The sequence below is a fragment of the Rhinatrema bivittatum genome, chromosome 5 (genome assembly GCF_901001135.1).
Source record: "Rhinatrema bivittatum chromosome 5, aRhiBiv1.1, whole genome shotgun sequence".
Taxonomy (NCBI): domain Eukaryota; kingdom Metazoa; phylum Chordata; class Amphibia; order Gymnophiona; family Rhinatrematidae; genus Rhinatrema; species Rhinatrema bivittatum.
The window spans coordinates 346,650,573-346,677,044 of record NC_042619.1 but is presented as its reverse complement, the minus strand read 5'-3'; the positions used below and the strand labels follow the sequence as shown (position 1 = coordinate 346,677,044).

General features: G+C 41.6%; 1 protein-coding gene across 1 annotated transcript in view; it reads left to right on the top strand.

The window, feature by feature from the left end:
• Nucleotides 1-26,472, top strand: part of NALCN (sodium leak channel, non-selective) — a 549,662-nt gene that overhangs the window by 89,552 nt on the left and 433,638 nt on the right. Inside the window, exon 10 of the mRNA XM_029603307.1 lies at nucleotides 2,949-3,035. Within this exon, the coding sequence (XP_029459167.1) occupies nucleotides 2,949-3,035 (87 nt within the window). The remainder of the gene's footprint in view (nucleotides 1-2,948; nucleotides 3,036-26,472) is intronic.

Sequence of the window (26,472 nt, the reverse complement as noted above, 5' to 3'; positions counted from 1 at the left end):
GAAGAATTAAAGTTACATTTCTATCCCTGTTAAAGGCCAACCATGGCAACCTTAATAAGCCTTGCAGGACAAGGGTCACATTGATTAGGTGACACACTTACTAGGAATGCACATTTGTTTTGAATGAATGTCAAAAACACAATGAATGAATGAAGCTATTTTCTGTTTGTTCTAATGATATGAACTATAAATAGGCTTCGGATGAAAATACACAAAATTTACGTGCATACTTATATTCATTCCATTTCAAAAAGAACCTTCAGTGTGACCATGTCTTGGCATAGTCTGGTTTCTGGGGCTCGGGCATGAGCCCATCACTGGGGCCTAGCCAGAAGCCAAGTCCTGGTAATAGAAGCCTAGATCTGGGTATAGGCCCAGATCCAATACCAAGGCCCAGATCCAATACCAAGGCCCAGATGAGGCCAAGTCTTGGTTGTTATAGCTTAGGCTTAGGCCTGATGCCGGGCCCAACCAAGGCTGGGTTCCATTTACCTACACCAGGGCCTGGTCTAAGGGCCAGGTCTAGGCCAGGCTCTGACACTGGGACCCTGCCTGTGGCCTATGCCTAGAGGCCTGGGAGTAGGCCAATTGAGGTCTTGTGTTCTTGATCCAGTGTCTAAATATGATGCCTTCCACCCGGAGGATGCGCTGCAGTGATGTTGCTGAGGTGAGGTGAGGTGAATTGAGGCAACCGTGAAACAAACCAATGAAACAAAAGAATTTGTTGAGGCTGAATGTTCCCAGCACTTATATGGTATATATTCAACATTTGTTAATGCATGAGATTCTGATAGACCCTATCTTGGCTGAATTTTTATACATCTATTTACTTTCAGAGATCCTTATATTACCCTACCATCAGATCTGAAAGAACTTTCCAATTCCTCCTTAATATTTGCAATCTTAATAGAGAAATTAGTTGCAAACTGTTTTCAAGTCTCTTTTGAACCGATTATAGGTCCTTGGAGTACAGATGAATTCAATAAACCTTACCATCTCAAAGAGCGCCCTTGGACTATTTTAAGATTAATTAAAAATTCCAGAGATATATTTTACTTGCCGAAATAGCATCCTTATAATGTTGGGACTGTGACCACCAAGCACTTTTATTAAAGTTCTTCTGCGACCTCCTCTCAGTGCTCCTCTTTTCATTAGTGGTTTGAAGTTCTTCTGTGCTTACTTGCACATGGTGCAATTATATCTAATGTAGGCATGTTCAGTTGTTTAATTAATTTCATTTGCTATGTCCACATAACATTTTTAACACACATAAAATTATCTTTCAGTACTTAAAGTATGACTTTACATGAATAAAGTAACAAAATGAATGGAAATGAAACAAAGAAATGAAACAGATGAAATGGCCTTGCACACTCTTAATATTCCCCTAAGTTCCCTGTTCTACCAACCTACCTGAGCATCGAATAATTTAAGGCCCAATAATTCATTCTGTAGAGATAAATGCTCTAAGGTAATTTGTCTGGGTCCATATCTTCCTTACTCTGAAATCTTCTGAATGATCTAGTAGATTCAGAAGCAACTAACCCTGACAGTCTCATACTGAAAACATCACTGAAAGATCTGACTAAGGGACTGACTAGGTAGTACCTAACCAAACTTAGTCCAACCTTTCCAGGACAAAGACCAGATTCAGAATATGGTCTGCAATATGTGTAGGCTCCTTCGTTAATTGACTAAACCCCGAAAAATGTCTTGCTTGCTGAGCCCTATCAGAATCAACATGTAGATTTATCTCTCTGGGATCCTGCCAGGTTTTTGTAACCTGTATTGGCTACTGTCAGAGATAGGATGCTGCACTTGATCGACTATTGGTCTGAGCCAGTATGGAATTTCTTAGATTAAAGTCCACTAGAATTAGAAGGTCCGAGAACTACATGGAAATTTCATCAATACATTTTGAGGTCCATATTCAAAAGCATTTAGACAGATAGGACGATTTGGGCACTTATGTGGCTAAAAGGGTCATTTATTAAATCACGTTAGGGCCTTATCATGGGCGTTGGGCCCTAATGCCCGCGATAACACTATAACGCCCACGATAAATAATGCATCGTGAGATGCATATGCAAATTTTAAAAAATTTTCTGAATGGAAGGAGTTTGGGCTGAGTTAGGGCAGAGTAAATTAAAATGAGAGGTGCTTAGCCTTGCATGCGATAGCATAACGGACATTATCATGGATTTTAACACCGTAAATAACTACTCCTTTTTTTCCTGGCATTATGATGTGCCAAATCACAAATCCCATTTCAGGGAGGGAGAGTAAGAGGGAGAGCGAGAGCCTCTGGGGACACACACACATTTTAGTCAACTTTTTATACTACTGTAGGAGGGGCAACCACCAGTAACTTGGGGTGAGGTTGTGGTGGTGGCCTAGGTTTGGGGGGGGGGCAGTTTTACATGCACAGTCAGAGGTACAAACAGCACAGTATACATCAGTGAAGATCTGATGTGATTTGGAGTGAGGAAAGATTCAGAAAGATCAGATTTGTACATTGTACTCTCGACCTAGTTTGATGTACTTTCTACCTAGCTGCTATCAAGCTAGGTCGAGAGTACAATGTACAAATCTCATCTTTGTGTTACCTTTCCTCATTCCAAATCACATCAAATCTTCACTGATGTCTACTGTACTGTTCGTACCTCTGACTGTACATGTAAAACTGCCTCCCAAAACCTAGGCCCACCACCACAACCTCAACCTCACCCTGAGGTGACCTCTATAATACTTGCACCTATTCTACTTGATCCTTAACTGGTGGCTTTCAATAACTTTAAGAAAAATAGAAGTTTCATCCTTTATAATATCTGTGACAAAGATTTGAAAAAAAAAAGTGATGGTACAAATCCTGGGAGAAAACATGACAAGTTTTAATTGTGTTTTTGTAGATGGAAAATGTTTCTGACAATGTCTTTTTCTTTCTCAAGATGTTTCACGAAGATGCTGCTGGGGGATGGCAGCTAGTAGCTGTGGACGTGAACAAACCCCAAGGCAGAGCTCCAGCATGCTTACAGGTACAGGAGGGAATTATTTTGCGGAACAAAATTAGTGAATCTGAAAAAACAGTGAGGATGTTTGCTTTGACAAGAGACAAGTTAAAAACTTTATATTGCAAAAAGCATTGATCTGCCCATAAAACAGAAAACTCACAGCTAGATAATTGTCTATAAAATACATTTCCAATATAGAGTAGGAATAGTAATAACGACACTTTATATTTTTCAAGATCCTGCATGATGTTTAAAAAGATGTAGAATTACTTTTGTTAGAAAAACATTCATTTATATAACGAATTCATTTCTGTTTCACTGTAGCAAATTTTATTACTGTTACATGGGTCTTTTTTTTTTTTCTTATGAAGGAATGTTTACTTTTTATAAACTTTGAGGTCCATGTTCAAATGGTTTTTCATAAAGCTTTATATAACAACAAGACAAATTGGATGGATACAATACTCCATTTCCAAGTCCCAAAAAGAAATCTGCGCTCCACAAATACTGGACTCCTTGCTCCTTCCTCCCCAAAATTTTCCCGCCTCAACTCAACAAGAGAACGTGCTTTCTCAATAGCCGGGCCACTCTTATGGAATACCCTCCCCACTGACCTAAGACTTGATCCATCATCACAAACTTTAAAAAAAAAACCTAAAAACATGGCTTTTTAAGAAAGCATTTACAACATAATGAAGAATCACCACCCAATTTAATTTACCTACTCATCCCTTGTTTCACCATCTCCTCCTCTTCTATCTATTATGATGTAACCTTTTTCTTTTTTTTTCATTCATTTGTTATATGTAAACCGATGTGATGACTTTTGTTGAATGTCGGTATATAAAAACCAAATAAATAAATAAAAATAAAATAAATATAACTTTTCAACTTCCCTGTCAAAACTCTTTAATTGCCGTCTTTATTCTGTCACGGCTCAGTTCTCCTCACCCCAGCCCATCAGCGACAGCAACATCCTCCTCAAGGCCTGCTGTATCTCCTGCTCCTCCTTCTGCTACTGTAGGCCCGGGATCGCCTCTTCCTCCTGCCCAGTGGGGCCTACTGATTGCCTCCTGCTCCTGCTGCTCTGTGGGGACTAGCTGATCTCTTACCCTTTCCTTCCCTACATGGAGGCCTACACATCCCCTGCTTCTTCTTCTCCTGGGGTGGGGGGCGTCTCCAACACTCCCCCTTCCTTCTGCTTTTCGGCCCACAGCCCAGTAAAACTTTATCTTGGGGGGGCCTGGTTTGGCAGCAGCACCCTGAGTTTTCAGGTGTTGGCCCGGAGACCAGGAATTCCTTTGGAATTCTGGAGGTCCATATTCAGAACCGGCTAGTGGACAAATTATCCGGGCAAAGTTGGTCCCATAAATATTCAGCGGGATAAATGTCCTGCAGAACATAACCAGCCTAAAGTTATCCAGCTACATATAGCCAGATAACTAAAAAAACCCTAACCGTGCTATGTATGAGCACGAAGCAGCACTGTCATTAGCTATCAAAATAAAAGCACAGTCCCCTCCCTCCACCCTCGCCAACGTGTGATATTAAAGCCCTGTCAGGCAATATTTTCCTACCCTCCCAAACCTTTTCAAAGATCGATGAAGTGACTGGCATTGTAGCTGGGCCACAGGCCCCGGTTTGGATTGTCAAACAGGCCATCGGGCTGCCTCCCCACCCACCCACCACAAAGAATCCCGACACCTGCTCCCCCCCCCCCCATCTCCCCCATCCTGCCCGATACCTCTTTTATCTGAGCCGGGAGCGAGGGGGCTCCCTGCCCCGTCCTCAGTGCCTCCAGCGCCGCTCTGACAAGAGGCCAAGGCTGGAAGAGGAAAACTTCAGCATAAGCTTGCGCTTCTATCGCTGCCCCTGTCAGAGCGGCGCTGGAGGCGCCGAGAGCGAGGCAGATAAAAATGGTATCGGGTACCTCGTGTATGACCTGATGTTCTGTGAGTGCGGAAGGCACATATGTGCATGTTAAGTATAACTAAGAAGTGACTACGTAGCAGTGCAAGCTAGTCCTGTAAATAATATAAACGAGTTTGTCCTGCCGTTGCATCAGTGCAGAACGCCAGTGCTGTACGCAGCTCTATAGTCCAGGGGGATCCATACTTTCATGAAAGTGGGGTGTGTATGTGAGAACATGAGAAGTGTATCTATGTAAAAGAGTTATGATATATATATATAAATATGTTGTGTTCAAGTATGTGAAATGTGACTGAGCGAATATGTGTAAGAGTAAATACCTGAATATACTTAAAGCCACTGATTGTATGCATGTTATATAGTCCAACAGAGATATTAGGTATGCAAAAGCAATTTTAATAGGAAAAAGAACACTGGCTCCTTGAAAATAACTTTTGAAAGGGAATTTTCTTAATTAATTAGTTTTTATTTAGTTATTTAAAGATTTCTATACCGCATAATCAGTATAAAAGCAATAAAAGTTGACTTTTCACTACTGCATACCAAATCTTGACCAACCGATCTCATCTACCACATCTCATCGCAGTACTCCATGATCCCTTATCCGAATTCCTACCTTAAGTGAAGTTTCTTTATCCTCGTAATATTTATTTGATTCTCTTATTAATTTTATAATGGTATATCTATTTTAACTATTTATTGCATTTTCCTGATGTGCATTTTATTCTTGTTGTATTGTAAATTTTCTTTTTTATCGTAAATTTTAACCTTATATTTGTAAACAGAATAACGCACTATTTGTTAACCGTAATGATGGCATCGCTGAATGACAGTATAAAAAAACCACCAAATAAATAAATAAGCTTACAAGTTAAACACAAAGGCTAAAAGAAATTAATAATACAAACCAAACATAAAATCTAAACAAATAAAATTACCAAAACATGGGGCTTCTGGTTATAGATGAAGCCTGAGCAGATGCTGAGGGTTGAAGCTCTGTGGACCCTCCTCATTTTCTCAGGTTTGGGGCCGAGATTCCTCCCCCCCCCCCCCCTATCTTTGCGCTAGTAAGGATAAAAAACTGCAGGGCAGCGAATGGACTTTTTAGTAATAAAAAAACAATGTGTTATGAATGGCAAACCGGCATGCACAACACGGGAGAAGAGTCGTCCTTTGGATCGCAAAATGGCGGCATCCTCTCCGAAAGCGGACAACGACAAAATGGTAACGATGGTTTCAAAGGAGTTGCTCATTCCATCTCAAGAAGTGTGTCCACTGCTCTAGAGCAGTGGTCGTCAACCAGTGTGTCGGGATACACTGGTGTGTCACCAAGGGGTGGAAGGTGTGCCTCCAAAAATTTGACATAGCAAGCCTATGCTTTCTATAACAGCCACAGGTGCTTGCTGCGTGAGGAGAGTGCAGAGTAAGGAGCTGGTGCTTAATTCCTCATCACCGCTCCCTGTTCCTGCTTTTCCCTCACCCCTGCCAATCACTGCCACCATCAATCCAAGGTAGAAATGTTGCAGGCATTCTGAATCCTACCCCCACCTTCCTGCCATTCCCCCCTCCCCTCACTCCCAGCTTCTTGGAGTTTCAGTTTTTCTGTGTATGCTTGTTCTTAATTTCTGGTCTCTTATTCTGCATCAGTCTGCATTCTGCACGTTTGACAGAGGTGAGGGATTCTGCTGACTAGGATGTAGATTCTGTGCAGGGATCTATAGCAGTCCTGGCTTGCTTTGTTTTTTCAATAGCAAGTGTACTGGGTTCTGTATTTGCAGTCTTGCTTTTTCATAGGTAAGGTTGTTGTGTTCAGGTCCTGGGTGTTAGTGCCCTTATGGTAAGGCTGGTATGCTACATAATTTCTGAATGTCTTTTTAGCGTGTTTTCATGTTATTTCACAAAGTGCCTGGCAGGGAAGGGATTTTAAAGAACTATTACTGAGGGGATACCAGAATTTGAGAATATTTTTTGTATGGTGAGTTGAGAGGGGACATTTCCTAACTCTGCTCTGTATAAACTCCAGAAGAGGTTAGAACTTCCTGATATTGTAGGAATTGACCAGCGTTGTAAATGTGATGTATTTTATGATGTTCATTGTATTGTCATTTTAATTATGTATGTTTTATTGTAAACCGCCTAGACGGTCAGGTCTCTGCCCAATTCACGGTATATAAAAACGTTTAAATAAATAAATAGGATTGACAGTGAAATGCATGAAAGTTTGTCTGTATCAAAAAACTGTGTGCTGCATACGCAGATTTCTCACTGATGCAGTAAGCCAGGATTAAAATTTTTGTGAAAGAAATAAAATTTAATGATATTTTACAAGCAGTTACTAAAATTAAAGAATATTTTATTTTTCTCCTGCATCATTTTCAACAATAAAATATCTAGGATTTTTTTTTTAGTATAGCTATTAAATGTAGTGTGCAATTTGTCTCACAAGTGAGCATCATCTGTCAGGTGTGTCATGAAGGAAAAAAGGGTACAGAACCACTGCTCTAGAGGATCGGTTATCCAAAATACAATCAACTATCAACGAGATAAAGGACGGCCTGGAAAATCAAACTCAGTGCTTGCATGAGGTACAGCAGCACGTGTCAGCATAGGAAGATCATGCAGCCTGGGTGGACACTCGGCCTTGCAGAAGGAAAACACCGAGCTATTAGATTGGATCAACGATCAGGAAAACAGAAGTCGAAGGAATAACATTTGAGTCATTGGTCTCAGGAAAACTGTACAAGACAAAAATCTACCAGAGCTTTTTTGAAAAGATGGTTGCTCGCAACGCTGGGCCTGGACACCTCGGAGGCTCCCATTATCTGCGAACAAGCTCCCTGGGGAGGCATTTTTAAGGAAAATATCTCTAAACCAGGCCCGGTCATAGCAAAAATGTTAAACTGGGCTGATAAGACCAAGTTACTACAAGCTTACCAGTCCAAGGGAGGGCTCGAACACGAGGGCTCTAAGCTGATACTATTCAACGACTATTCTGCTCGGGTTGCAGCTCAGAAAAGAGAGCTCCAGTGCTGGGGGATTTGATTCACAGCCTTATATCCAAACTGAGGATCGTTCATGGGGAGAAGACTCATTTCTTAACTACGAAGGAATAGATTCTCGTTTTCATGAACACTTTGCAATAGAGGTATATTTTGTGTTGTTACTACAAGATGCAGTCTTTCTTTTATCTCTAGACTGCTGTGAAAATCATACCACCGAGATACTGCTCCTACACAAGAAAGTGCCATCTTGGTTTTTTCCTCTGCGAGGAGCTCCATTCAGAGGAATTGGCTTTCTGTAACACCATCTTATAAATCCGGCAGGTGCCATATCTTAAAGGGAGGAAACAATAGAAGTCACTGATTATAAATAATCATTTGTTTTTTCTTTATCCACTTCGTTTTCTACTTGTTATGTTTGTGGCTGAAGTTTCAAAGTTGCCTAATGTTAGTGCTTTACCAAAGGCTAGAGATATTTGCATCATTATGTAATGAAAAGCAGTTCTAAAACAGATACCATAACTATTGCTAAGAACGGGTGTTCCTTCCTTCTTTGCCTCTTCGACAGGAAGGGCACGGTTTAAGACCTCTGTCCTTTCTATACTGGTCTATTGAGTTTAAATTTTTGTTTGGCGGTCTTTGAGGGGGATCCACACTGGGCACCTTCTCCCGGAGAGCATTGCAGCACTGAATGCCTTTGGGAGAGTGGTGGTCCCTTGGAGTTTGGTTTTTTTGTGGTGGAGTATATGGAGATGGATGTGTGTGTATGGATGGATGTGTGTGTGTTGGGGTTTTTTCCAAGGGTGATTTTGGGAGGTAAGCACAGGGAGATTTACACCTTTCGGGTTGTTCTTAATGGGGAAATAGTTCTTTGTGAAGTATATATTATAATTGGGCTTGGCTGCTGACAATGTCTGGGTGCTGTCAAGGAAAAGGATATGGCCTTGATCTTCATGCCTAGGCTGGAGGCGTGGGGAAATGCATTATATAAAGCAATTGTCAAACTGATGTTGTCTAGATCTACTTACGACTGTTATGAACCAGGGTGAAATTATGTTTGTTACTCTTAGTGTCGATGGCATACACTTTCCAGTGAAGTGCCTTAAGCTATTATCTTTGCTAAAAAAGGAGAAGGTACAAATACCTTGCCTTCAAGAAACCCATCTATTTGATATCGAACACTTGAAGTTAAAAAGAGATGGGGTGGGGAGCTGTTTTTTTGCTTCATATTCCATGTGACAAAGAGGCATGGCAATTCTTCTCCATAAAGACTTGCCTTTCCAAATGAATAAAATTGTAAAAGACCCACAGGGGCAGTGTCTCTTTGTAGCTGGTACATTGTATGGTACACATTACCTGTTGGGATCTGTCTATGCCCTCAATGTTTACTCAGCAGAGTTTTTCTCTTCCTTGCTGAAGGTTGTTCTTGCTTTCCCTGAATACTCCTTGATAATGGGTGATTTCAATATGGTAGCAGACAGTGAACTAGATTGCAAGCCATCCAAGCCTCACAAAGCTCAAGATTCTGAAAAGAAGAAACCTATTTGATAAATACTCTGGGAGTGTTAGAGAACTGGCGTTTGTTGCAACCTGGAGAGTGGGACTACATCTTTTACTCCCACCCACATGGTAGTTACTCAAGATTGGACTATATTTTAATAGACGAAAAACTGTTTTAAAAAGTTCTTGGCTCCCATTTTGATGTTATCACCTTTCAGATCATGCACTGGTCTTTCTACGGCTGAGCTTGGGTAGTCCACGTATAGGGCCCTTCAGTTGGAAAATGCCCGGTCATTTGCATAAGAATGAAGAATTTGGACAATATTTGAGAGCCCACTGGGATGAATATTTAGATTTAATTTTATAGAGGACACCTATCCTACTGTGGTGTGGGAGGTGGGCAAATCTGTAATGCAGGGTGAAATTATCGCATACTTGGTGAAACAGAGGAAACAAAGATGCTGAAATACTGTGTCTTACTAATTTATTAAGAGATAGAAGGAGAGAGCATATTTGCATAATGTGAGTTGAATCTAAGAAATCTCTTATGGAACTTAAAACTATTTTGAACCACTTGCTTCATCTAAAAACCTTACGATCACTGAGGTTTTTTAATTTTCACATACATAAATTTGGTAATAAGGCAGGCAAATTGCTGGCGAATCTCATGATAGGCCCACATCAAAAGGCATGTATCAAAGGGTTGAAATCTGAGGACGGTAATCTGGCAGTTGAAACCACCAAAGTTCTTGATATTTTTTGCTCTTTTTATAAAATTTGATATGATGCATGGCCCTGTGATATAATACAACAAGATCTCTCTTTTTGATGGATACTTCTCCCTAAAATCACTTCAGAACAATTGGAAATTATAAACCATCCCATTAGTGAGGAGGAGATGTTTAGGGTCATTTCAAAGCTAAAATCGGGCAAAGCTGCTGGGAATGATGGCTTGGAGCTGACGGCTTGGGGACATTCAGAAAACATTTAGAATGTTTTCTGAATGTTATGCCACATTCTGAAGAGATTGTAAGAAACCCAATTTGTTGACAAATATCGATGCACTCTTGTCCTGGACACAAAAAGGATTGAACTTTGTGATAGCACAAGTGACTGTATTGCATTCATTCTAAAGGGTATATGGATTCCTTTAAGTAGTAAATAACCAGATACCAGTTGATATAAAGACACCGAGCTTTGTCTTTGCACTTAGATTATACCGAAGAGCCCCTGATGCAGCCATAAGGCAAAACTTTGACCAGAGTCGTGCACTTTCATTATTTAATAAAATCTTTCCAAGGCATCGGTCTAGTTTTTGATTTCTTCACTCCGTGGCTTTTCTTACCGTCTTGTTTCTTGGGTCCTTCACTATTTTGGCAGCCAGGCTAGCCAAGGTGGTGCCACTCTTAGTGGGCATAGATCAAACAGGTTTGTCATGGGACAACACGGAGTAAACAATGTTGGGAAACTTTTGGCCATGTTGCATAGCTTTTCTGATAAATGTGCGGAGGGGTTAGTTTTGAGCCTAGATGTGGAAAAGGCTTTTGAGAACATCAATTGTAAATTTATGTTTTGGGTGTTAGAGTGATATGGGATTACGGGACCCTTTTTAGAGTGGGTTAGATCCCACAGCCCGCATATTAGTTAATGGGGTATTTTTGGAACCTTTCCCTCTTAAGGGAGGCACAAGACAAGGTTGCCCCCTGTCCCCTTTATTATTTATCCTCACTTTAGAACTTTAGCTCTAAAGTTAAGGCATATCGGGAGATACAAGGAATATACTTTGGTTCTCAAGAAATTAAATTGTGTTTATTTGCAGATGACATCTTATTATTCCTTGCGGATTCATGTACTGCAATACCATTGATCTACCACTATTTCTCTGCCTTTCAAACTTTTGTGAGGTTAAAAATTAACTTTGACAAGTTGGAAGCCCTCCTTCCTATCTTTACAGAACATCTGGCAAGGGAATTTCCTCTTTCGCTGGGCTCCCTATCAAATCAAGTATCTAGGAGTATGGATTCCCAGGGACCTGTCACAGCTGTATACGGCTAATTTTAGAAATGTAATTGATGGGCTGGAAACTCAGTTACAAGTATGGAGAGATCTCCCTTTATCAATAATGGGCTGAAACGCCCTGCTTAAGATGGTTATTCTACCCAAGTTGTTGTATAGGTTGCAGATGTTACCATGTAGAATAACTCTCCAGGACCATAGACATATTAGGACCATGACAACTAGATTTCTGTGGAGGGGGCATCAGCCTAGAATAGGATACAATAAATTGATGAGAAGCAGGGCAAAAGGAGGGATAGAAGCCCCGGACTTTCAGATATATGCTACTGCATGTCAGTTGCGTTTTCTGGGGGAATTTGGGGGACATAAATTTTCTTATGATGCTTTCCACCTACTGGAAGAGATGTGCAGCCCCTTCTATCCTCTGGGCTTAATACATACCTCTAAGGTGACTCTGCCAAAAGAGATCAAGGGGAATAGTTTTCTAGGCTCGATTATCGAGGCATGGAAAACTCTGTGTTGGTGCTTGGGAGGGCCTGGAATGTCATTATTTCTCTTCATATCACAAAACGCTTCTTTCATGCCGGTTCATGAGTTTAGTTCTGGGGGGTATCAGTATGTAATTGTGATTGTTATTACAACTGCAAGTATAATTATAAAACGGGCATGGAGATGGTGGAATGTGTCTATGTTCAGTTACCTGGGTGCTGCTACGCTCATTCGTATTGATGATTCTCTATGTTTGCTTTAAAGTTGTAATCTTTGATTTTCTGTTTTGTTCCATTTTCTCTATGCCTCAATAAAAATGATTTTGAAAAAAAAAAAATTACCAAAACATAAAAACACAAAATTTAAATAAATAAAATAAAACTCTAAATCACAATCCGCAACGGTTGTCATAATTTCCATAAACAGGTGCTCAAAAATAAGGGAAGGTGGCAAGTTTGTGGGTTTTTTTTTTTTAAGATGTTATATGATAAGAGTAAAAGAAGAGTTTTCTTTTAACTAGACTTCCTATTTTTGCACATCTTTTGAAACAAGTAAACCTTTTAAACCTGTCGTAGTCACTTCCATTAAAAAGTAATAGGAGGTAATCTATTATTTATTTTATTTATTTGCATTATGCTTTTTCAGCCATTCAGAGTGGATTGTAACAGCACGTTGACCCAGGCTGCAAATACTAGCTTTGAACGGGAGTAAATACATTTCTGCTTGAAGACAGAGACAAATAAAAGGTGTAAAAGTATTTTAGCAAATCGGAGTTTGTGGGCACATCAGTGGCTGGAGTGAAATGTATTAAAGGAACATCTATGTTATTCGGAATATCTTTTTTCAGGTTGGGAAGAATATCTAACTCCCCCCCCGAAAAAAAAAAAATTCTGCTTTTATGACCATTGCTAATAGAGGTTTTTATAATAGTCGCTCTCTAATTTGAGAGTGAATCTCTCAAATCTCTCATAATGTATGTAACCCTCCTTTTCCAGGTTTTTCTAACTGCTACCTCTGTGTATTTTAGCTTCCCCTTATGAAAGTTTGCGAGGTGGAAAAAAAAAACGACAAGAAGATTTAATGGGAATGACATGCTGAGAGCGCTTTCATTCCCATTGCCAGGGAAACCACTCTCCTGTTCTAAAAGCTCAATAAAAATTATATGTATGGAGAAAATTCTTCTGCTGGTAATTGTACCACCTGCAGCATTAAATATTTGCTCTGAGTAAATACCCAGTGACGTGCTGTATGAGCACGGTGAATCATATTTTGCTGGAGATGGACATGGTTCGCTTCTCATTTCCTGTTAAGCTATCGCGTAAGTATTTGCGTCTCTGTTAGTGCCAAGCAGCGTAGAAGATGGCAGGAGTTGATGAGGTCAAAGCATCATTTTCACTTTTTACGTTTTTTTTTTTTTGGGCAATTCCCCTAAACCCTCATCCCCAGATTTTCATTGCATAAATAAGGTTACCTGTTTCCGGTGCATACGAATAACCGAATGCCGCTGTTGTGCTTTCTTCAAGTTTCTTAAAGGATTATGATGGAATCAGCTCTGGCAAACTCTTCATAACTTACTTTATTTCATTTTTTTAATTCCACATGCTCATAAAATAATAATGCTCCAAGCCGATAACAGCCAAAATGCACACACGTGATCATGCAAATATAACAAAACTTAATTTATCGTTTGATAACATCAGAAGTATACAATTTATATATTGTTCAAATGTGTGGTTTTTTTTAATCTATTTTCTCCGTGTTGGGTGGACTTTTCACTTAACAGAAAGCGAAAAGAGGGGCACAGATAGAGGCTCTGTGAAATTTCTCCTTTATTAACCACTTTCCTTATTAGATTTTGTTACCATTTCTGCGACAGAATTGTCATACGTGTCCCATGCCATTAAAAGGATGAGTTTAGGTTAGGTTGAGTGAAAATATCCTAATTATGCCATTCGTCAGATTCTGCTTGAAACGCTGGAGTCTTCCCAGCAGATAGTGATCAGCTCTGCAGCAAAACACACAGCGGTGAGAGCTATAGAATAGAAGCCTTTTCTGTTTAAAACGAAATATATCTTCAGTAGCTTCCCTGATTATTTCCTTTCTGAAAGGAAAAAGGGGGTGTGATGTAGAGATAATCAGGCAGAGTAATTTTATAACCCATTGCACAGCAGAGGAATCCGCTGTACAACATGATAGCACTGGTGACCATTTAGAAAATTTGGAGCTGTGGGGTAGGAGCTACTGGGGAAGACTGCTGCCCTGGAAGGCCACCTGTGGGGTAAGGACTAATTAATAGGCAAGAGGAAGGACCCAGGCCTTTGTGGTTTTTGTTTTTTTAATTTTGGCTGCAGCTGCCATCTTCAAGATGAATTATGTCCACTCGTTAGCCGAGAGCTACACCAAGCACAAAAAAATAAAAAAAAACCATGGTACACCCCTGAATTGAAAACAATGAAATACGACCTCAGACGGAAAGAGAGAATCTGGCGCAAAGATCCCACTCCACAACAAGCCTCCATCTACAAATCTGCCCTTCACTCCTACAGACTCTCCACTCTAAAGACCAAACGTGACTACTTTGCAACTAAAATACATAAATACAAGTACAACCCTAAAGCCCTTTTCTCTTACGTTGCAGATCTCACTAAGTCATCCCCACCCTATATCTCTGACAATGTGACCACACATTGGGCCAGATTTTCAAAGGGGTACGCGCGTAAGATACACGCATACCCCCCAAAAACCTGCCCCAAACACCCCCTGCGTGCTCCGAGCCTATGTTGCATAGGCTTCCGGCGCGCGCAAAGCCCCGGGACGCACATAAGTCCCGGGGCTTTCCTGGGGGGCGTGTCGGGGCGTGTCACGATCCGTGCGTCATCGGGGGCGTGTCGAGGGGTCTTGACTCGTTCAGCGCGTCATCCAGGGGCGGCGCCGGGGGCGTGGTTTCGGTCCGGGGGCGTTCCAGGACATGGCCACGGCCTCCGGACCAGCCCCCGGACCGGAACATGGAGCGCAGCAGCCGGCCCGGCGCGCGCAAAGTTACGCTTGCTTCGAGCAGGCGTAACTTTCGTGATAAGAGGTGGGGGGGGTTTAGATAGGACCAGGGGGGTGGGTTAGGTAGGGGAAGGGAGGGTAAGGTGGGGGGAGAGCGAAGGAAAGTTCCCTCCGAGGCCGTTCCGATTTCAGCGTGGCCTCGGAGGGAACGGAGGCAGGCTGCACATCTCGGCACGCGCAGGCTGCCGATTTTGGGCAGCCTTACGTGCGCCGACCCCGGATTTTAATGGATACGCACGGCTACGCGCGTATCTATTGAAATCCCGCGTACTCTTGTTCACGCCTGGTGCGCGAACAAAAGTACGCGTGTGCACAGATTTATAAAATCTGCCCCATTGAGTATTGTGTGCATTTCTGGTCTCCCACTTTTATACCCATATAGCAGAACTAGAAAGGGTATTAAGAAAGGCAACAATAATGATAAAGAGTATGAAATAGCTCCCTTGACAGATAATGTGCTCAGTTTAATGGCTTTTCTGGAACATTTTAACATGCTCGTCAAGGTTTGTGGTTTTTTTTACATAGCATGTTAGTTTCAGCATGCATAAAAGTTCCCTAACGTTTATTGCATAGGCTCCATTATCTTTGTTTTAACTTAGAAAGTGTACTCAAATTTCCCAGCAGCAGCATTTTATTGACAAGAATTATTTTGTTTGTGAGCTTGCCTGATTCAGTTCGGCATGACCACTGAATAAATACAATGCAATAAATTAGTGGGTTACTCAGTCCCTTACATAATAACCATTCAAACCACTGTGATGACTGCCATTTCTGTAACTATTGCTCTGCCACATCAGACATGCCTTTTTTATACCAGGAAATTGGTCTCTGATTTTAAAACACAGTAGGCTAGATTTATTATTATTTAATTTTGAATATTGAGTTAAAAATTGCAGTTTTGTTTTTTTTAAACTATAAAAAGCAGCTTGCAAATATGTAAGTACTTACAGCTTTTTGTGACATTATTATTTCTTGATGAAAATTGTTGTGGCAAGCATTGATTTACACAACTTGAAGTTATGAAAGATGCCTATGGTGCAGACCCACCCAAATTGGTGTTTATTCCAGATCTTAAATTTCCTCTTAGTGTGCAAGTTCAGAATCTAATATATGAAAAGGTGCACTGAGGACAAACAGTAAGTGAAAGAAATAATCACACACATGTGCATATTTTGAAACTCATTGCATTGAAAAATCTCAATCTTTTGCAAGAAGTTGACAGTGAGTGTAAATATAGACTAGCTTCCTTTATCAAATTTCACCTTGTACTTTATTAAATCAGTGTATGGAGTGTAAATGCAAAATTAAAGGAGTTGTTGAAAACTAAACATACAGTTCCAGCACACAAACTTAAAATTTTACAGTTGGCACTAATGTTAAGTGCACTGTCTCGCCTTGATTCTTTGGCCTTGTTTTTATTCCTTTCTTTACCATGACTTTATGGTTTTAAGATTTGATTAGGATGGTGTTCTTTTTAATATTATTCTGAATTCGCATGTGAATCACTTGGTTTCTTCGGGATACAGGGTCTAGTAAACAATAAATAATGATGTTAATTTGATTCCTGATACTCATCAGGATTGCCAAGAAAGTTATTAGTTCCACTGGACACACCCTGGGTGAGATCATCCTCAAAATCATTATCCTGGAGACGATGAAAGGTTTGTGGCAGGTGACAGGGACTGGCAGCAAAGCTGTTGCTGTTAGGGATGTACATGCACTTAAAATGAACGGGTAAAATGTGACAAATGAGTTCATTTTCATTTTGATTTATTTCAAATCAAATGGAAGGAAGGGCTCTTTGAAAATTACAAAACTTTCATTTGCATCGGTTTTCAGATACATTATAATATGTGAGGCAGACATAACTGCTGGGGTTTTTTTTTTCCTTGAAGCTAGCAGAGCAGAGCTGGGATAGGAAGAGCAAAGGAAGTAGCATGGCCAATCTAAAGGAAGCATGTTTTCAACCAGCCTCTCTCAGTGTGGCTTCATTTTTTAACCCAAAGATGAAGGAAATCTCAACTTAGAGAGGAATCATCATTTCCTACAGTCATTTCTCTCTTGGATTTCAAAGAGAGAGGAGAGATCTTCAGTGACAGAAAATGTTTTCAGAAATATTTGGATAGCAGAAAGAAAAAGTAAGCTGCCGGTTTCATCTTGTCTTTGTATCAGAGACTTGCAGTAAAAGGGATTAGAGTGCAGAAGACATGCAATACAGTTTGGGCCTGATTTTAAAAAGCATTTACTCGAGTAAAAACCAGGTTTACTGGAGTAAATTCACTTTACTTGAGTAAGTGGGTTTTTGAAAATTGCTACAATATATGCCATTGACTTGTCTATAGGATTTACTCACATAAGTGCACTTTACTTGAGTAAATGGCTTTTGAAAATTGCTACAATAGTAGCTACATTTACGCATGTAACTCCTTTTGAAAATTACCCCCTATGTCTGCACTGCAATAAAGAAGGTAAACGGTCCTGTTTCATAACGACTCAGGAACACAGCAGCCGCAGGCTTTCCATTCTCAGCCTTTGTGCACTGTGTGTCATTAACTCAATTAATGAAAAAAGAACACATAGCTGTATCTCTTCTAAAATGATGGTGTCTGCAGTATGATCTGTGTGTGCCTGCAATAGCGGGTATCTGCAGTATGATCTGTGTGTGCCTGCACTAGCGGGTATCTGCAGTATGATCTGTGTGTGCCTGCACTAGCGGGTTACTGACTGACTGACTGTTGTAACAGAAGTTCTCTGACTAGCTGGATAATTCCCAAGGTTTTTATGGCTCAGTTTATCTCCATGCATCCTTGCATATTAAATATCAGATGTCACAATACATTTTCTAGTAAGGAAAATGAACTCATTTGTGTGACGTGTCTCAATTGAAACCACACTTCTGACATATCAACTTGTGCCAAAACTTAGGTATTAAATAAACTTAGATATACAGAATCTGGCTTTTGAAGATTTCTTAGACATATCTGGTAGGGGTGTGCATTCGTTTTGAACTTAAATGTAAAACGCTACTTTTTTTTTTTTAACTTAAAAAAGTGATGAGGCGAAAACGATCGGATTTCCAACTTATTCAACATAGCTATGTTGAATACGTTGGAAATCGCGATTGTTGATCCAAAATAAAAATTTAAACCCCTCACCTTCCTTAATCCCCCCCCAAAGACTTACCACAACTCCCTGGTGGTCCAGCGAGGAGTCAGGACGCCATTTCTGCCATTTCTGAACTCCTTTGCGAGGAGCACGTGACGTCGGCGCCACGTCGGAGTGACGCGGCGTCACGTGATTCCCCGCGCGATCGCTCTGGGACCCTCCTTTTGACCCAAAAGGAACTTTTGGACAGCTTGGGGGTGTCAGGAGGGCCCCCCAAGCTGGCCAAAAGTTCCTTTTGGGTCGAACGAGGGTCCCGGAGCGAACCCGCGGGTAATCACGTGACGCCGCGTCACTCCGACGTGACGCCGACGTCACGTGCTCCTTGCAAAGGAGGTCAGAAATGGCGTCCTGACCCCGCTGGACCACCAGGGAGTTTTGGTAAGTCTTGGGGGGGGGGATTAAGGAGGGTGAGGGGTTTAAATTTTTATTTGCACATATGGACATAGACTCAACTTATGGAATTCTCCATATGTCCATATTGACCGCAAATGGGACCCCTTTTCGACTTATGGACTTATGAACATAAACTTTTGCTCTGCACATCCCTAATATCTGGTTGATTTTTAAAAAAACACTCAGTGCTTTACTTAGGTTGATACATTTTAGGCACCTGAGGGATTTTCAGCTTAATTTAGGTACCTAAGGGCCTCATTTACTATGACTTTTTCCCATTCTGTGTCAATGGGAAGAAACCTTAGTAAATCAGGTGCTAAATTAGGTGACTAGTGCTGGACCTTGTTGGAAAAGTTCATTCTCCAGTTAAAACCTCTCCCCTTCCAGCCACAAATATGTCACCTGACAATTTGAGGGAGGAGTGGGTTTGAAAGGGCTTCAGGATAGGATGCAATCTGTACTAGTGAGCTGTCTCCATGTTTCTCCCTGCCTTTGTGCTGGTTATATTCCAGCACAATCACCTATACAGAACCATGTAGCTGTATATATGGAAGACAATTTCAAGAATCTTACACAAGCCCATATTTGCATGAATATGGGATTATACACATGCACATGAATTCTATAATGTGCGCGTGCATTTGCATGCATGATATAAATAGTACACATAACTTTAATATGTACATTGCACAGGCATTTTTGCATACATTTGTACATGGTTTCTCATTTACACTAAACTTTGCCCGTAAACCATACACACTTCCAATTCAGCCATGCTGACACCTGGGAAGACCTGTAGAACAAATTAAACCATCGGGCAGCATATCCACATGGGGTAAGTAGATAGGGCCAGATTTTAAAAACTTCGCACAGGCCTAGATTTGTGCGCGCACAAATCTACGTCCGATTTTATAACATGCGCGCGCAGCAGCGCGCGCATGTTATAAAATCCAGGGTTGGCGCACGCAAGGGGATGCACACTTGTGCAGGCCGAGCCCTAGGGGATCCCAGATGGCTTTCCCCATTCCCTCCGAGGCCGCTCCAAAATCTGAGCGGCCTTGGAGGGAACTTTCCTTACGCCCCCCCACCTTCCCCTCCCTTCCCCTACCTAACTCGCCCCCAGCCCTACCTAAAACTCCCCCTTACCTTTGTCCTCTAAGTTGCGCCTGCCTCTGGTCAGGCGTAGGTCGCGCACGCAAGCCAACGGCTGGCCCGAGCTCCCGGGCACAGCGACAAATGGCCGCTGTGCCTGGAGACTCCTGCCCCCGACCCGCCCTCGCCCCGCCCCTTTTTCAAATCCCGGGACATACGCGCATCCCGGGCTTGCGCGTGTCGCCGAGCCTATCAAAATAGGCTTGATGCGCCCAGGAGCGGGTTTCCGGGGTTACACGCTTAACCCTTTGAAAATCCGCCCCATAACGGGTAGGAGGGGCAGGGTTGGTTAGGATGTGCATGGGAGGTCACTAGGGGAGCTATAGAGGTAGGGGTATGGGGGTACGTACAGGTTAAGGTGAGCATGGAGGGTCAGTAGGGGGGCTATTATTTTATTTATTTATTTCTCAATTCTTTTATCCCACTAATGCAGAAAAACAAATCTGATTAAAGCAGTGGGAAATGCAATAAAAAGAAGATAAAAATATAAAATAAAATCATCAGGTTATACAGCAATTAATTACAAAGAATCCATAAACCCAGGCAGAAGATCAATTACTCCATGAACAATATTAATATAACCTTCTTTGTAGAAAACAAGTAATTTGTTTTCAATCTCACTTCCCAAGGGACTAAATTCCAAAGCTCTGGACCTCTAATCAGAAACATCCTCTTCCTATGTGCCATCTTACACTTATCCTTTCTTGAAGGAGCCTGACACAAAGCCTCAAACTGAGAATGCGAATTGTGTGTAGGCGCATAGCTCCTAATGTTGTTCTGTAGAAATTTAGCTACCCTCCCACCCTCTGTAGTAAGTTAAACATTAAGGGGCAGATTTCCAAAAGCTTACGCGCCGGGCCTAAAGCCCCGGGATGTGCGTATGTCCCGGGACCTTCGAAAAAGGGGCGGGGAAGGGCAGTCCGGGGGCGGGGCCAGAGGCCTCTGCACAGCGAGTATTTGCTGCTGTGTCGGAGGATCGCGTGCAGGCAGGGTGCCAGCCCGTGCAACTTGCACCTGCCCGGAGGGGTTAGGGGCCACTTTGACATTCAGTGTGAGACGTACAAACAGAACAGTGGTCTCTTGTGAAGATTTGATGACCTTCGGAGTGAGGAAACTCCCTCCAAGATGAGATTTGTGCAATGTTCTCTCAATCTAGCTTGATTGACTCTCTACATGGATAACATCAAGCTAGGTGGAGAGAACATTGTACAAATCATTACAAGAGAGCACTGTTCTATTTCTACGTCTCACTTTGAATGTCAAAGTGGCCCCTAACCCCCTACACTAATACCTAAACCTCACCTCGAGTTACTAGGTGGGCCTCCTATAGAGGTATAAATAACTACCTGGTATGAAGGCATTAGGGCTAGGCTCTTTCTCTCCCTCTCCCTTTCCTTCTCTCTCTCTCTCTCACTCTCTTTCTCTCTCTCTCTCTCCCCCTCCCCCACCCCCAGTAGTTGTATGCAGGACATATAACAGGTCTGGTACCTATCTCAAAGTCTGATAATGTTATCGCAACTTGCACTAACTTAGCTGTTCACATAGGTAATTAGCGCAAATTGCAATAAACCACACCTCTTTTGCTATCGCATGCAATACTTACCGCATTTTGATAAATCTAGGCCTAAGAGAGAATTTGAAAAGAAGTTGACTATAGAGGCAAAAACTCATAAAAACTTTTTAAAATATATCCGAAGCAGGAAACCTGCGAGGGGGTTGGTTGGATGGTTAGGTGATCGAGGAGTTTGGCACATTAAACAGCAGGTGTAAAAGCGTTTGTGCATTCTTGATGACGTTTGCTCATACGTTCTTTATAAAATAGCAATGTATGTGCAAGAATCCAAGCTATTCCCCAAACCTTCCCAAATGTACCTACGTTGTGCATACTTTCTTGCATAGACATGAGAGTACACATGTTCTCGGCCTGTTGTTTAAAATCACTTTTATATGCATATATCAATTCGAACATATGCACGTACAAGGCACTTTAACATGTGAAACGCCTTTGAAAATTTACTCCATCTAGCTCAGGTCAATTTTAAAACAGCAATTTATGCTCATAAAACTGGATTTTATGTACAAAACTGACTTTGAAAAGTGTTCCCAAAATGTATTTCTTTCTTCTCACTTCTTTTGCTATTCTCAGTTTCCAGTATTGATTGTCATTTCTCCTCTGTCGGACTCTAAAAGTTCATCTTTTCTGTGTTCCCGTAAACAAAAAACATAACAGCATGCAGAAACTATGGGGAAATGCACAATATTTTATCCTGCCTACAGGCTACAAGTCTACCACAGGGACAAACAATATCTAAGCACATTTATCGTTATGGAGGGTGGTGAAGAGAGAGTGGAAAGTTGTTTTTTTTTAAGAAGAGTTTCCATCGCAGTCTAATATCAGAACAAACTTTTAGATTCACATTTTCTGGAAATTGAGCTCTGCACCACAGTGTTGATGATTATGGGTCACACAAACAGAGTTACGAAATGAAACATACTAAATTCAGTGTTATTGTGGTTTTAAGATAAAAGTAAGTTATTCTTTCATGTACAGTTTTTCATCTCCCATAGGCCTTAATCATTTGATGGGAATACATTTTGTTCTGTTGGTTAGATTGACAACTATAGTTAGAAAGCATCTTTCTTCCTACAGAATTAAATTCTGAAATGTATAGCTAATGACTGATCATAAATGTTTTATATTTTAGGGAAAAGCTTAGCATGACAGCTTTTTGCCAAATAATAAGAAACCTGAACATGCAGCTATGAAATATAGTATTCTATAAAAATCAAAGCATTCTTTATAGTGTCAGCTGTACATTCTGAGTATGGTTACACAGCGTTTTCAGTGAGATATTCCTTGGCAATTTAACATAGCTACCTAAATCACCGTATTGGAAACAAAAGCAGGCATATTATCATCCAGTAACAGCTTAATTTAATTTACAAATTAATTTTCCTTCTTCTATGGTCTAAGCAATTGAATCCATCCAAGACTGAGATTGTCCATTTATCATCTATCTCAGATACCTCTATTGGTCCACCTTCACATTTAATAACAAACGGTATATCGATTCCAATAACACACTACACCACAAACTTAGGAGTCATCATAAACACGGTTTTATCAATGAAACACATTTCTTCTTTGACAAAAAAAATCTTTTTATAAACTGCAGCTCTTAAAACATCTTTGTCCCCTTCTTTTTCATCACGATTTCCGAACTATTCTATAGTCCTTAATCTTTTCTGGTCTAGACTACTGCAACGCTCTTTATCTAGGATTACCTGACTCTTCAATCTACCCTCTACAACTGGTTCAGAATAGTGCAGCCCGCATTCTATCTGGTGTCTCTCTCCGAAATCACATCACACCTACTCTTCTATCTCTCCATTGGTTACCCATAAAATACATAATAAATTATAAAGTACTCACTATCATTCATGGTTTAATACACAACTCGTCTTCCACCTGGCTCTGTTCTCTGCTTCGCAATTACAAACCCACTCAGCACTTAAGATCATTAACACAAAATCTATTAGACATTCCATCACCTCGACAGGCAAGACTAGACATCACCAGAAGGAGGGCGTGTTCTGTAGCAGGACCCTCCCTCTGGAATTCTCTACCGAACCCTCTTCATTTACTATCAAATCCACTACATTTCAAAAAATCTCTAAAAACATATTTATTTCAACTAGCATTTAACATTTTACCAACCCACTCAACTTCCACTACTCAATACCATTCCCCCTCCCCTTCCCCTTCATATTATTTTCCCCCTGCCAGTCTTTTCAAAAACAGATACCTTCACTCCCTTCCCTATTTCATTTGAGAATGTCCTTCCCTTGTCTTCCCCTTCCTATGACCACAAAGCGATCCATGGCCCAGTCCCCATGTATTACATTTTTTGTTAAAATTGTTACCTACTAGTTATATACCAGTTTATGTATTTTTATTCTTTTAATTTATATTTTTAATTTTGTTTATTTCATATTTTTGTAAACCGTTTTGACAAAAATTTATTTTTTAAAAAATGATATATAAATGTTTTTAAATAAACAAATAACATCACAATAAAACAAAATACAATCATTAAAATCATTATCATCATTATTATTGTTTATTTATATCAGGAATGGGCAAACTTTTTTTTGTGCTGGGACCACATTAGAAGTTATCGAGCGCAACAAGGGCCGGAGGGTGGGACAGGGCATGGCAGGGCTGGGTGGGCAGATCCCCATTGATGCAGCAATCAAATCCTCACCACTTACTGCAGGCATTTCAGTATCCAACAGGCTTAAGCATCATCATTTTTAGCACCCAAGGAGTCCCTTCAATCATGGATCTCAGCCTCTACCAAAATCAGAAAAACCTTCAACCCAACAGGTACAAGGCATTTTCCCAGTTAGCAAGTACCTCATCTCAGTCACAAATGGAGGCCAAAACGTAAGGTGCAGACAGAAAACTGGACTGGAAACTGTTAAAAGCCAGACTCGTATGCAGTGCAATAAATCAAAAGCAGAAATATCACCATCCATCATAAAACAAAGTCAAGAAATATAAATCAATCATAACAGTGAGGAAACCATACTAATAAAAAGCATATTTCAAAACCTAGGACACATAGAACATCTAACAATTAAGAAGAAAAAGGATACAAATTAAACTGAACATTTCTCCCAAATCAATCAAATATTACAAATCAGTAAAAATATCAAATCCCCAATAATATAAAACTCCCCTCTCCATAGCTGGAAACTTTTCATTTCCAATCACCCTGAGGTTGTAGACTTGGATTAGTAGTGGGAAGGAGAGGAGGGTACACACACAAACTTTTCCTTTCTCTCATTCACTCACACTCACTCAGGCACCCTTCTCATGTCCCTCTTCTACTTCCTCCCTCCCTTTTCCCTTCCCTCTCACTCACCTTCAGTCATTCACCCTCCTTCCCTCTCAGTCCTCACCTCCCATTCAATCCCTTTACCCTCCTTCTGTCACTCATGAGCCATCCCTCAGCCTCTCACTCCCACTCACCCTCTTATCTCATTCTCACCCCCTTTCCTTTCAGTCACTTGTCCCTCTCTTTCCCCACCTCCAATTAACCTACCCAGTCTTAATACATTAAAAAAAACTGCTCGCTCTGAGGAGGTTCAAAGATACGTTTGCCTTTCTCCTCAGCTGAAGTGCAAACCTTACCTTCTCCGCATCCACCTCCAGTGCATGGCATCCCACGTAACAAGCCGGCAGTGGTGGTGGTACAAACTGCAGCTCTCCACCCCAGTGCCAGATCAGTTGCTGCGGTCCCAGCAGGCACGGTGGGGAGCGCTGGGCATTGCCATTCCCCTGGGATACAATAACAGCGACAGATTAAGTTGGGGGGGGGGGGGGGGACCAAGTCAGGAAGGAACGTGAGGGAGCGAGCCTCCCTCCCTCGGACCAAGCCAGCGCTGGCAGCGGTGTCGCTCGTCTGAGTTTTGCCTCCTCTCCCGCCAAAACTCTGCCAGGTCTTTGCTGCCTCGCAGCAAGAGCCACCACGTTTTACAGTGCCCCCCCCCCCCCCCCACCTTGTATCCAAGCTGGTTCGCTGCTAGCGGCATCCGGGTGGGAAGAGAGGCGGCCACTGCCGCAACTCGGCAGGAGAGGGTCAATGTGACGCCCGGACCAAGCCTTGCCCAAGTCTCGTTTGCACTGATTTTCATTTCTATTTTTTACTTGCATTGGGTGCAATGCTGCCCCATCTCTAACAACTTGCCTGGAGCAAAACTGAGGCAGCATCCTAGTATCTCCCATGGGGTTTCTTTCCCTTAGTGGGGGGGGGGGGGGGGGGGGGGGCGAGGATCTCACCAGTGCCGACATGCGGAGTCTGTCCTCGCTTGCAGGAGCCTGCGCCAGGGCTCTGACTTGCCTGCTCAAGCGTCAAGCATCATCAAGGGCGATAACTTGGCCTTTGATGACATCGGACACTCCAGAGCAGACAGGTCTGGGGATGGGCGGGCCGCACATAATGGAGAGTGCCCTGGGGGAGAGGTGAGAGAGACTAAAAACGTCTAAGGGCTGGATTTGGACCACCACTGATTTTATATCGTGCTTTTCCAAGCAGAGAGTTCAAAGTGTGTTACCAAAAGTTTCAGTAATATACTGGTCGATTTTTAAAGGTTTCTGGGCGGCAAAACCAGGAGATTCACGCGTGACTGATGCGCGTATTTATTTATTTAACTTCTTTTACTATACCGACACTCATGACCAGGTCTTATCATACCGGTTTACATTAAAACATGGGGAAACCAATTAACGTATAAGTAGAAATGAGAAGTTACATTAAAACAGGGAGAGTAATAACATGGATGTCGGAAGATAGGACAGAATTAAACAATAACAGAAATGGGAGATCAAGAATCAACCAATAAGTTAACAAAATTACAAACTATAAATTAACATAAAACAATAAATTAGTAATACAGAAACATGGATTATAATCAGCGGATATATACTTGGTATGTCAGATGGGGGGTGGCGGGGGGGGGGGTGGGAAAAAAGGTGGGTTGAGGTAGAGAGGGGAAAGGGAAAAAGGTTGGGAGTGAGGGGAGGGATAAAGGGTGGGTTGAAGGGTGAGAGAGTTGGTTAAAATGGATTCCTTCAACGGTAGGCTTGTGTGAACAGCCAGCAATGCGTATGCCGCATGGATTTTAAAAGGCCCAAGGCCATGCGTGTATTTTCCAGTACATGCACAAAATTTACTGGGGCAGCGCGTGGGTAAGTCTAG